At 43.1% G+C, this 12,057-nt stretch overlaps 2 protein-coding genes across 2 annotated transcripts; both read right to left on the minus strand.

The window, feature by feature from the left end:
* Positions 1 to 5,324: 5,324 nt before the first annotated feature.
* Positions 5,325 to 7,543, minus strand: LOC306699810 (calcium homeostasis modulator protein 5-like). Its single transcript, XM_079164567.1, has 2 exons — positions 6,827 to 7,543; positions 5,325 to 5,982 (listed from the first exon to the last, which is right to left on the minus strand). The coding sequence occupies exons 1-2, from the start codon at positions 7,394 to 7,396 to the stop codon at positions 5,593 to 5,595; spliced, it is 960 nt and encodes a 319-aa protein (XP_079020693.1). The 5' UTR covers positions 7,397 to 7,543; the 3' UTR covers positions 5,325 to 5,592.
* A 257-nt stretch (positions 7,544 to 7,800) lies between these two features.
* On the minus strand, positions 7,801 to 11,761 carry calhm6 (calcium homeostasis modulator family member 6). Its single transcript, XM_079164561.1, has 2 exons — positions 11,211 to 11,761; positions 7,801 to 9,930 (listed from the first exon to the last, which is right to left on the minus strand). Exons 1-2 carry the CDS (start codon positions 11,754 to 11,756, stop codon positions 9,499 to 9,501), a joined length of 978 nt encoding a protein of 325 aa, XP_079020687.1. The 5' UTR covers positions 11,757 to 11,761; the 3' UTR covers positions 7,801 to 9,498.
* Positions 11,762 to 12,057: the final 296 nt, after the last annotated feature.

The raw sequence follows: 12,057 nt of genomic DNA on the forward strand, positions 1-12,057 counted from the left end.
TTAATTACAAGGGAAATTGCTGTCCAACAACGATATCTTCACTTCGAGGTTCAAATCGTATCATTATGACCATAAGAGTGATCACTTTAGTATTAGTTGGGAATAGCATTTCCTCTGTTTTTATAAAGAATTTTAAGCCTATCACACTAAACCAAAGTGGCCTTAAATAACATATGTGCTTGTAACACCATTTAATTCCTTGCTCTCCAAACAGGTAGATTTGGGGGCCATATATGCAAATTCAAAATCCCTCCTGCCTCATCCTGACCTTTCACCTGGCTTCAAAAGAGAGGATGCGGTTCTTGGCAGCAAATATAAATAAATAAAAAATCAGCTACACCGGATTATGCCTCATTTCCCTAAGATCTTTTCCCCCCGTGGAAACAGTATCAAATGGTTTAACAAACACATATTTTGAGCTAAATAATAATGCAATTGACACAACGATAAATACACCTTTTAGTCAGTAAGGCACAATTCAACAGCCATTGACAACGTGACCAATGAAAGGTGCACTCAGGTGACATAATCCTTGATCAGAATGAGACTACACCTGATTAATATAGGCTACAAATATCTCTCCCTCTAGCCACCACCGCTACCATGTGGACACACAAAGACATGTTGCAGTGAAAGCACCTATGGCCACGATCAGCGCTCCTGCAGCAAGGACATATTGGTGCTGGATGATGTCATTATTCAGTGTGCTGAGGAAACAATCCCTAAGAGTACAGGAGCTAGACATACCAAGAATGTACCTAGGTGGAATAGCAACTACAAATATAAAAGTAAAAAAAGAATGCATTCAGGAGCCCCCGGCTGAGCGCCGCTGTGTCGCTTCCATGCGCCTGCATGCCTTCTTGGAGTCGGTGGGAGGGGTCCATGGTTCTCCTGGGGGACTTCAACGCTTACGTGATTGAGGAACGGCTTGCCAGAGTGGTGCTAACCAGAGTGGTGTTTCGCTCTTGGACTTCTGTGCCAGCCATGGTTTGGCCATAACGAACACCATGTTTGAACATAAGGTGGCTCATAAGTGGACCTGGTACCAGAACACCTCAGGCCGGAGATCAGTGATCGACTTTGTAATCGTATCATCTGATCTGTGGCAGTAGCCTGTGGCAGCAGTTTGTTTGAGCCGTCAGCTCTGTAAAACAGAGACATTCTAGTTGTGAACGACACACTAATTGTTCAGATTATTGCTTTAAAAAAAGAAACGTGAATGAGAAAACTGTAAAACAAATAAAATGTGTAGTTCCCTTTGCTAATGTATTAAAACATATTTTTAAAGGTATAACATAACTGAGGTATGATTATTATTTAGTATTTGTATTACTACGACTCGGTCAATAACATGACATGCATATGTTTGTCCAGTATGAGTCCAGTATATTTTCAAATAATTTGATCAATTCATGACATATCATTTCAATCTAATAAACCTATTCAGTTTCAATATATTTTCAGTACATTCAAATAATATATATTCTTTTACGTTTTGACACCTCAAACTCTCAAAATGTCAGCTGGCACAACCGTCAGAGCAAATGAACAGACTAAGAAAACTATTAAAAATGGTATTTCAATGATAATAATTTAGACAAAAAGGGTGGATTACCAAAGCCTTAAATAATTACGTTGCCTAAAATACACAATTCACTGTCTGATCCTCCAGGCGTCCCAGTGGAGCTCAGACCAATTCACTTCCCTGTCAGAGTTTATTGACTGGTTTTATCATATGTCCATACTCCAGCATACATTAGAGATTCAACTGATGTTATTAATAATGTTTCATGTCTCAATGATTTACCTGTCGTTTTTCTTCTATTACTGAGTATGACTTCGCCAGCATTTATACTAATATACTGCATGACGGTGGTTTGGAGGCATCATACTTTTATTTTCAGAACCGGGGCTGTTCCGCCAAAAAGTTCAAATAATTATTCTAACTTAAAAAGAGATTTTTATTTACAAGTTACTGGTACCAGCATGGGCTATTTGTGCACCTAACTAAGTCAATTTATTTGTGGATTTTTTCGAAAGAAATTTAGTTTTGAACCCTCGAGAAAAAGACACATTGCACAAACGTTATTTTACCAAACCTCATTAAATAATATGTAGACAAGATAAATACAAAATCAAGTCAGTTTGAATTTAAGTCTAAACAGATTTTTAGTTGGATTTTATTTTCTTCACTAAAGACAAATAGAATTGAGTCTGTTAGAATAAAATCGCAGGTGTACATCTATTACATATGGTCTCACCAAGAAAGTACATTTAAATTAGAAAGTTTCTTCACTAAAATAAAACGATGTGATAAATCAAAAGTCAGTTTTCACTATGTGAGTTCAGAGTCTGAGTGAAAATCAGTAGAACATCACATGGAAGTTACGAGCTCCTTAAAATCTGTTTCTTCTTTTGTCTCTTTTCGTATACAAGTTCTCTTTTCTTTCCAACTTCATTCAGCCTGTATTTCATTATTATATTCATTTGTCATCAGAGACTTCTAAGGGTTGCCTTGAATTTATCATTTCATATTTCTATCAGACCAAATCAAACACAACACACAGAGCTGCTCCCCATACACTGAACACACTGTATGAAGACAATACTATATTTCACAGACAGTAAGGCTGCTTGGTCCCGTTTGTTTGTTTGTCTTTCTGTTGTTTACCAGGATATCTCAAAAGCAACATACTTCAATGACACGTGGAGCAAAGTTGGGCCATGAACAAGAGAACAAATGTTTTTTGATGGGAGAGCACCACCATGAGGACTTTTACTTCCTGTTCTGACTGAGATCTCCTGAAACATGAGGTCTCAAATCAAACCTAGTTTTTCTGGATTCCTTCATTAATAATGAATCTGCCCAAAACAGAGCAGCAGCCTCACTTGTCTGATATTAAATAGTCTTTACATTATATACATTCAGATATTAATGCAGGTGTTCTGCTGTAGGTGTCCCTACAATAATGATGTAGTCTAGACTTTATTATTTTAATGTGTGTAGAATGATCGTATATGACTTATTATAATAATAAACATGCCTTATTTATAATTTTTGTATTAGAGCCCGCCTTCATATGAGTTGCATGTGATGTGCAGGCTGTTGGTTTACTGACATCTGTTAAAAAACATGGTGCTGTAAGCATGCAGTGAAAGAATATGAGCTAAACCAACAAAAGGACGCCCTTCATATGTCTCTCTGTAGCTCGGATGAGTCCCAAAGCGCTCTATGAATTCATGTAGGGGTGAGATACTCAGCTTTACTCCTCAATTATGTACACAGTTCTGTACAAGAAAAATCAACACAAAGTAATAGTGCTTTTCTTTATTGATGGGAACTTGGAGCCAGCATGTTGATCAACCATTGCAGAGGTCAGGACGTGAGGAGGTCAGTCTGGGCCCCAGCAGTAAACCTTTTCTCTGGGGCCCTCAACAGGTCTTCTGAAAAAGACGAAGTGTCTCTTTTCGATAATATAACAAAAGTGGACATTCATGTCCCAAGTCTTCCATTGCATTAAAAAAACATGAAGTAAGTTGTCGTAGCAGTCGTCCACCACCAGAGGGTGCAGCAGAACACATTCTGACAGGGAGAGGATCGCAATTTGGGAGTTGAATTAAGAGAAGAAGAGTTACACCTGGAGCTGGTTGTGGACCTCGTGAGAGCAGATGCATACCTAACATGGTTATTTTTAGTGGAATAACCCTTTAATTACTTTAATATTCTGTTCTTTAATGTAACGTTACTGTAGCGACGGAGCCTCTCCCAGCTGTTAACAGACTGTTGGGCTACCGTATTTCAAATCTAAGACTTACTCAATGGCTGTTTATCCTCTAATGAAAAGCAAGGGGCTCATATTTTGGGTGTAACGTTTGACACCCACCTTTCTTTTGAAAACCAATACAAGTGGCTGACGTGGTGTAGTTGAGCTACTGGGGATTGCTCAAGTTTCAACTTGTCTGGGAATCGTCTGAGTTAAAGAACAAACAGACCGATGGTTTGCCGCAGGGTATGGCAATCCCTATAGTCTTCATCAATGTAAACAATACAGGTTTTCAAACATATTTTAAAAAAGCTTTACAAATGCTTCATAGTCGGAAATGCAGTCAACGTGTTTGTCTTAAACGACCAGTGTGTAAGGTTTAGGGGTGTTTATTTGTAGAAATGCATTACAATATTCAAAATATCGTATATTATAAGAATATTTCTACAGTAGTGTTTTGTTACGTTATCTGAAGGCTACCATAATTCTCCAATAAGGGAGGGGTGAACTAGAGTATACAGTTTGCTGCAATCTGCAACCTCACCACTAGATGTCACTAATCCTACACACTGAACCTTTATGGTTATAACCGCTAAAACAAGGATTTAACGCGTAGTGTACCAATAACTTCTCTCCCGTTTCCCATTCATATCAAGTTTTGCAGTTGTATAAATAGGTAAAGATTAAGTTTGGTGGATTTACTTGTACTGTCAAGGTAAACAGTTTGGCTGTTCATCTTTTGGAAAGGGACCAATCAAACTAATAATTTGTAAAGAAAATTACAACAATAATGACTTTTAAAAAATTGTAAAATACACATACATAGCTTTAAGTGCGGCCTAGTCTCATCCACTGCAGTTCCCATTAAAAAGGTTTTGGGAGGGTTGGCTCATCCGAGCTTGTTTTATCCCCTGAAAAGGAGTTTGACATAATGCAATAAAGGATTGTAACTTTAAGGACATACAAGGATGCAAATCAATTACTATTCAGTTAAAAAAAAAGAGGATCCAAATACAGGAAAGCAGGCGGATAGGTAAAGTGAACAAAAGAGGACCTTTCATTTAAAAAAAAAGAAAAGCTGGTTCCAAAAAGTACAAAGGAAACACGGCCAAAAACTCAACTGATATGGCACGAGGACTACAGGTAGGGAAATCAGAAAAACAAGCGACAAACGCATAGGACCTAACAACTGAAAGAGGGAGAGCACGCAGACTAAATACACAAGGGACTGATTAACTATCGAGGGGTGTGATTTAAAAAAAAAAAAAAAAACAGGCGGGGAAAAGGCAAAAGAAACAGGAAACTAACTACAAACAAACCTGCAGTGACTCTGTAATGACATGGCAGGGAACCGCGCTCGCTTCGCCTGCGGATCAGACAGGATTGGAATGCTGAAAGACTGTCAGGAGGATCAGGAGGACCTGATGAACACAGTCAAACATGACTTCGTAGGCGAGACACAGCATGTCCTACATGAAATGCATGTGTACAGTGGCTAGCTTGAACTAAAATGCTGCCTAAATTCTCTCATGTTACACACAAATATCAGGAGACAGTAAATGTGGTATTACACTTTAAATAACAAATTATTCAACAGGTATGCAACCAGGGCTATAGCCAGGACTTATAGTGGTAAAAATAGTGGTTATGCCCTTCATTATTTCATGCGCTTACAGAACGTTTGACAAATACTTTGGAGTAACATACTGCAAGCTTTTTGACAGCTTGTCTCTGTAGGAAAGCTGTTCCTGAGTTAGACTTGCACATACAATGGACTTAAGAGTTAAATACCAGCAGTTATGACGGTAGCACCACAGTTTGCCCTCTCTCAATGCATCTCTATTCCATGCTCCAAGTCCAACACAGGTCTCTTCTCCGGTGTATAGTCCCTGTCTATCCTCTCCACGTACCGCTGCAGGGTGCTGTAACACTGGTCGCTCCTGGAAAAGGTGTAGTGTGCCGAGATCTCCTCCCAAGCCTTGTGGCTGGGGAAAGGGAACACCTCGGGGTCCTTGTTCTCAAAGAAGCTCTGCAGGTTTCTCTCTGCCAGCTTGGTGGCGTAGTCCAGCGTGAAGCTGTCGAAGCGATCCTTCTCTTTCTCCACATAGCGCTTCCAGAACGTGAGCTGCAGGTAGCTGACTTTGGAGCGGCAGTTTGTGCAGCAGGTACCGAAGAGGCCCCCGAATGCAGCAATGATGATGATACACCAGCCCAGGATCTGCAGACATACGGGGATGATATGAAGGGATGCACACTCGATAGGGAATGCATTTAAAGGGGACACATCATGCTCATTTTCAGGTTAATACTTGTATTTTCGGTTTCAACTAGAACATGTTTATCTGCTTTAATGTTCGAAAAACACATTACCTTTTCTCAAACAGTCTTTCTGAATATACCTGTATTCTCCATCTGTCTGAAACGCCCCGTTTTAGCGCCTGTCTCTTTAACACCCCCTCCACAAAGAGCCCAGTCTGCTCCGATTGGCTGGCAAGAAAAATATGGTGAACCTTTGCAAAGGTACTTCTCTAACCGTGTGCGGAGATGCTCAGATGGGGGCTGCATATTCTAATATAGGAAGCCAAATCTGAATCGCACACTTTCGGATCTAAGCAGCCCACAAAGAACTGACTGGGTTGTCTTATTCCAGTTTGTGGGTATCGAATGAGGTACTCTTACTGTATTACATACATACATTGTCATTTTTTAAACGATACCCATACCTACACCATATATCCTGTCTTTTAGTCCCTAGTATGGCAGAAACTCCAAAAACCCAGATCCTAAATTTCTGATAATTCAACTGGATAGCATCTTTTATCAGATCCTCCCTGCCCGATAAACACCGTGATCTTTTGAACTCCTTAGCACGCAATTTGTAACAAATTGTGCTGTGAACTTGTGTCTATTTTGTGTCTCCCAACCAAAGCTGAGATAACCCTTAAGACATCACTGTGACATCATCAGGGTTGTTTTCTAGACTTGAAACAGCTCATCGAGATCCACCGATGAAATGATATACCTGCTTTAACAGGATTATGAGTAGTGCGAGTCTCTCTTACCTGTGACTGGGCCCTGAACATCAGCAGCAGCTCCATGCGCTCATCATTGGACAGTTTGGACCGGCCACAGGGCACTCGGGCCAGCTCCTCCCGACACGTCATGGTCTTGTTTTTACAGAACAAATCCACCACCACGGTATCGTCGAGGCCGCTGACGGCACACTCGTAAAAGGTCCCGTTGAGAAGGGCCACCGAGAGCCACATTATAGGGGCCACGCAAGCCCCAGTGAAGATGCTCATGAACGCCCTGAGGCAGCCGAAGCAGTTCCCCCGTGGGCACAGCTTCATGGGATTGAGGCAGCAGCCGGTGTAGAGCCTCCACAACCTGCCGCTGAAGAAGAGGCCTAAAACCAGCAGCACCGCTGCCGGTCCCAGCAGGAAAGTCAGCCCGTAGGCGAAGTTCTGGTCGTGGTTGCACGGGCATGAAAAGGAAACCATGGAGAAGACTCGCTCCCCGCCTATGGTCAGGAGAGCCATGAAGCTGTAGCCGATGGTGGCTTTCTGGTTCATGAAGAAACGCAGAATGGTCTGGAAGTTATCCATGGTGCCAGCGGGGAGGTTTTCGGACATACTCCGAAGAGAAATCAAGCGAAGGGAAAGACAGAGGGCGGAGAGTGAAGAAGTTAAGTGTCTGCAGTCATTCCCTGTCCTGTGTTTTCCACCACAGCTGAGGACAAAACACTGTTTGTGCCCCTCCCTTTAGCTGCCTCTCCTCTCTTAAGGCTCCTCCTTCAGTCAATCTGACGCTCCCTCCCACCCAAAGCCTCTTTTTCTACTCCTGCTCCAAAGGAAAGGTCCAGACCCAGCTGCAAAAAACGTTACAGGTTCACTCCACTTCCCTTTCTCTGTTCACATCAACACCCCCCCCCCCCCCTTCGTATGCTTCCCCTTTCAGCTCTCACTGTGTCGAGGCAATCGTTTGCAAAACAAAAATCCTGCTGGTCTAGTTTTCTACAAGTCTTTGACGGTCACGTGATCGGAATGTAGCCTGAAGCAATGACATGCCGGGAAAACAAACGGCAAACACAAACACACCAAATGAACTGAGACGATGTCAGGCTTCTGTTTCTTTTCACTTTTATATGGAGCAGAGGTCAATTGACATGAAACGAGTATAAGTATGACAACTTGATTTGTTTCTCTTCGTGCACACACACACTCACCAAACACAACAAACAAAGTCTCAGTCCAGCGTGCACTCAGCAAGGATGAAATCTGGAATGACAGAATGTGCAAAAAAGGGGAAAAGAGTACGTGCAGAAAAACAAATCATGCAGAACGAGAGCATTCATTCATTGTTTTGAAACGTTTCCATAGAGAACATACCATCACTGCAGAGATACAGAGAGAGGCAGCCAGCATCAGCAGCAGAGTGCAGCGAGGAAGTGATCACATCCTGTTGGTGGTTTTTTTCTGTTCCATTCCCATAAGAGCGACTACTCAGACGAAAGCACTCTGAGGACTTATACAGGAAGTGGTTAAACCACCTTTACGCAATCTGTATGAGGCACATCATTATCTGCTGCTACTGCAGTAACACCATCAGTAAGGGGATCAGTTTGAACGTCACAATTACATGAAAATATATGTATTTTTCATCTGAAATATATACTTTTATTCTTCTTTATTTGTATTACTGTTGATATGTGTCAAAGTTGCCACTTAAAGCTACTACGAGGAACTTTCATTTTGTGTTGATTTTGGCGGTCCATGTGGACAAAAGTGGTAGAGTTTCTGAGCACCAGATTGCCTTGAAAATAATTTCTCATTTTACTGCAGCAGGGTTCTGACAGTCCGTCTTGCTCAGTCCTGGTTCTGGTTCTCCCGTGCCTCACTTCCCTCCATCAATACGGCCTGGTTCTCCAGCAGCGTGGTGTCGGTGTTGGCTCCCAGTGGGTATCGGCGGCGCAGCAAGGCAAAGCTCAGCTCCTGGAGGAGGAGGAGGAGCGGCTGCCGCCGAAGCTCTGACTGCAGGTCGAAGGCGACAGCAAAACTGGATCTGGTTGTGAATGCGGTTAGCTGGAGTCTGAGCTAAACGAGCTTCAGGTGAACCTGCTGCATTTTGTCTGATTTTGCGTAAAATCCGACCCGGTACCGATGACAAGCATTAAAATAACTGGAAATAGACAATCTTCTCTCTGATGGTCTCGTTTACTTATGAAAGTCATTTAGAGGCATCCGCATTAAATTGAGACTGTTTCATTACCAGTTAAAAGTTCCTCATAGTAACTTTAATTTCGTTGCACAGGAAGTGGTGAAGATGACACATTTCCTGTTTAAAACAAGTCTCACATGTTGCTGCTGTTCATTTTTTAAATTTAAATCACTGCCCTGCTTTCTTTCAGTCATGGTGCCAACTGCCCTCTCGTGTCATCCATTGTGTTGTTAAATAATTGAAGATTTTTTTTTTTTTGGAATTGTCAATTTTGGTTTTATGGATACGTGGTTAAAATATTCTTTTTTTTCTGCTCGGCATAATTCTTGGTGATCGCTTAACTTTTTTTATCTGGTGCCATCATCGGGTCAGAATTCCAATCAGTCCAAAACGTTGACCAAATACATCAGCCTGCAGCTCAGCGTTGAGCAGGTATAGTCCATTATTTAAGGTTGGCGGTCTTTGGCTCTCTGGATTATCAGCACCGATCCAACACAGGTGATCCTCTGATGCCGCGTCACAGCACCACCCTGCCTTCGTCTACAAACTCAAGAACAGCCGGGGTGTCGGAGTGCTCGCTCGAAATGACCGAGTCCATCCTCATCATCTCGTTGTTGGTCTCCTGCCAGTTCTCCACGTACCGGTGCAGGGTGCTGTAGTAGTGGCCCTTGGTGCTGTATTTGTAAAGGGAGGAGATCTTCTCCCAGTCCTTGCTGGAAGGGGTGATGATGTCTTCGGGCCGCGTCTGGCCAAAGAAGCTCTTCAGGTTCCTCTCGGCGAGCTCTTTGGCATGCTTGGCGCTGTACGAATCGATCAGGTTGCTCTCCTCCTGAACATACGCTCTCCAGAACTTGAGCTGTAGGTAGCTGATGGGGGAGGTGCACCGAGCCACGCAGTTCAGCAGCAGGTTGGACAACATAACGGAGGCGATGAGCAGCCAGCCCAGGATCTGTGGTCACACACGGTATGGATTTAGAATTCACTTAGATGTTTGTCACACATTAAAGGGATGGTTTGGTTGTTTTGTAGTGGGGATATATGAGGTTCTTCTCCATAGTCAGTGTATTACCTATAAGATGGCGGTTAGCACATCCCCAGTTTGGAGAAACAGACAGACAGCCCTTTGCGATGGGGAACTGAGGCGTTACCGATGCTGTCTTTGAAGCCACAAGACTCCTTTGACAAAAACGGTAATTTTACCTCGCAGAAGGACGGAGTTTTGGTCTACTGCTGCCTCGAACTTTTTCACACATTATTGTGTGACTTTGATGATTCTGAACTCATCCTTTTAAAAGGTACAGTGTGTGATGTGCGAGATTAAGCTGCAAGATTGCAGATTCCAACCAACTGAAACTCCTCCTGTGTGCCAAAAGTGAAGGGAGATCTACAATGGCCAAGACGAAAAAGTGAATACGTGAAAAAACCCGATCTAGAGTGTTTGGTTTGGCTTCAGTTCCCCCTCAGAAAAGGCTGCCTGGTGGCAAGGTAACTGATATGGACTATTTTTAGGTGTCTAAGAAAATTCTGCTGCTGAGCCCACAGCCTACATTGCGTTGCTCCCATGCTGGTACTCCTGTCTATTTCTCCAAACTGGAAGAGTGCGAACCGCCATAATACACTGACTATGGATAAGTACCTCATACAACCTACAAGACATCTGAACTATCCCTTCAATACGTGAAATGAAAGGATACAATAACGAGAACGTTTTTTTAATGCGAACTTTGCCCGTTAATGGATCCGACTGACATGAGTTTTGCACACACAAAGAAAAGGTGCCGACTTAGGTAAATACCAAAAAGGCGCAGAGAACGTCAAAGTAAAACACTTAAGCACACTTCAAATCAAGAAAATGAATGTATCTACACATTTTTGCTTAGAAAAAACTGAATCTGAACTTTCATTACAAGTTTGCTAATTATCGTAACGTGCTGTACTTTAGTCTCCATGTGAGTAAAGTCCCTCAGTCACTTTTATGTGTAGCCTATACTTCTAATATCTGAATAGCTGATTATCAACCTCTGTTTGAGATGTTATTTAAGTTAACATTTAAGTTAGGTGCAGTTTTATAACTTTGTTCTATGATGATAATAATGCAGCCTAAAATATAACGGTATAATACTGTATTATCATTATTACCCACCCTGCTAAGACGACTATTCAGAAATATGAAGCACTTTTTAAAAAGTGTATTGTTGGAAGAATCGTGTTTGTTAGGAGACCACTGACCTGAGAGTGAGCTCTCAGTCTGAGCAGAACGTCCTCTCTGTCGACCAGCGGCACGTCGCTGCCCGCCCTGCAGGGGAACCTGTGCAGCTGCTGCTGACACTGGACCCGGGAGCTCTTATCCTCGCACAGGTGTCTGGCGTACGCGCTCGCGTTGTTCCCGGTCATCGCGCACTCGTAGTAATTCCCGTTGAGCAGGGCCACTGCGATCCAGCTGGAGGGCGCCACCAGCGCGGCTGAGCTGATCTGGAAAAGCGCCGCGCCGATGGAGATCAGCCTCCTCCAGCGACACAACGCGGCCCCGCGCCGGCACGCGCCCGTCATCAGCTTCGACGCCTTCTTGCTCAGGATGTAGCCCAGCAGCAGCAGCGCCAGAGCGGGCACGAGAAGGAACACCATGCCGTAGAAGAAGTTCAGGTCGCTGCAGGGACACTTGAAGACCGCCGAGGAGAAGACCTGCTCCCCTCCCGCCGTCAGCAGGGCCACCAACCCGAAACCGAGGTTGGTCTGTTTGTTGGCAAAGTCCAGGACCGTCTTGAACTTGTCCATCTCTAACTGCCTTGTGACAGAGCGACAAACACTTTCACTTCCACATCTCTATTTATATATGTTGTCACCACCTTGCCCCCCCCCCCCCCCCCCCCCCCCAAACCACCAGCGGCCAGCCACGGTTTGTTTATGGGTTTATAGTTTCCCCTGCTGCGTAACGCAAATTCCGCTAAATAAACCATGCTTTATTTATTTATTATTGCTAATTTGTGGTATAATTGGCTGATGTTTGTGTGTGCATGATGTCCAATACAAATATGTATAGAATTATCAATTACAAACATGGCATTTTAACGTCACT

Source organism: Pholis gunnellus (genome assembly GCF_910591455.1).
Source record: "Pholis gunnellus genome assembly, chromosome: 8".
In the NCBI taxonomy this organism is placed as follows: domain Eukaryota; kingdom Metazoa; phylum Chordata; class Actinopteri; order Perciformes; family Pholidae; genus Pholis; species Pholis gunnellus.

Excerpts from the sequence above, each read along its gene's own strand:
- LOC306699810 (XM_079164567.1), bottom strand. The coding sequence starts at position 7,396 with ATGTCCGAAAACCTCCCCGCTGGCACCATGGATAACTTCCAGACCATT. Across the intron at positions 5,983-6,826 it reads TGTTCAGGGCCCAGTCACAG|ATCCTGGGCTGGTGTATCAT; the intron begins GTAAGAGAGACT and ends GTATGTCTGCAG.
- calhm6 (XM_079164561.1), bottom strand. The coding sequence starts at position 11,756 with ATGGACAAGTTCAAGACGGTCCTGGACTTTGCCAACAAACAGACCAAC. Across the intron at positions 9,931-11,210 it reads GACTGAGAGCTCACTCTCAG|ATCCTGGGCTGGCTGCTCAT; the intron begins GTCAGTGGTCTC and ends GTGTGACCACAG.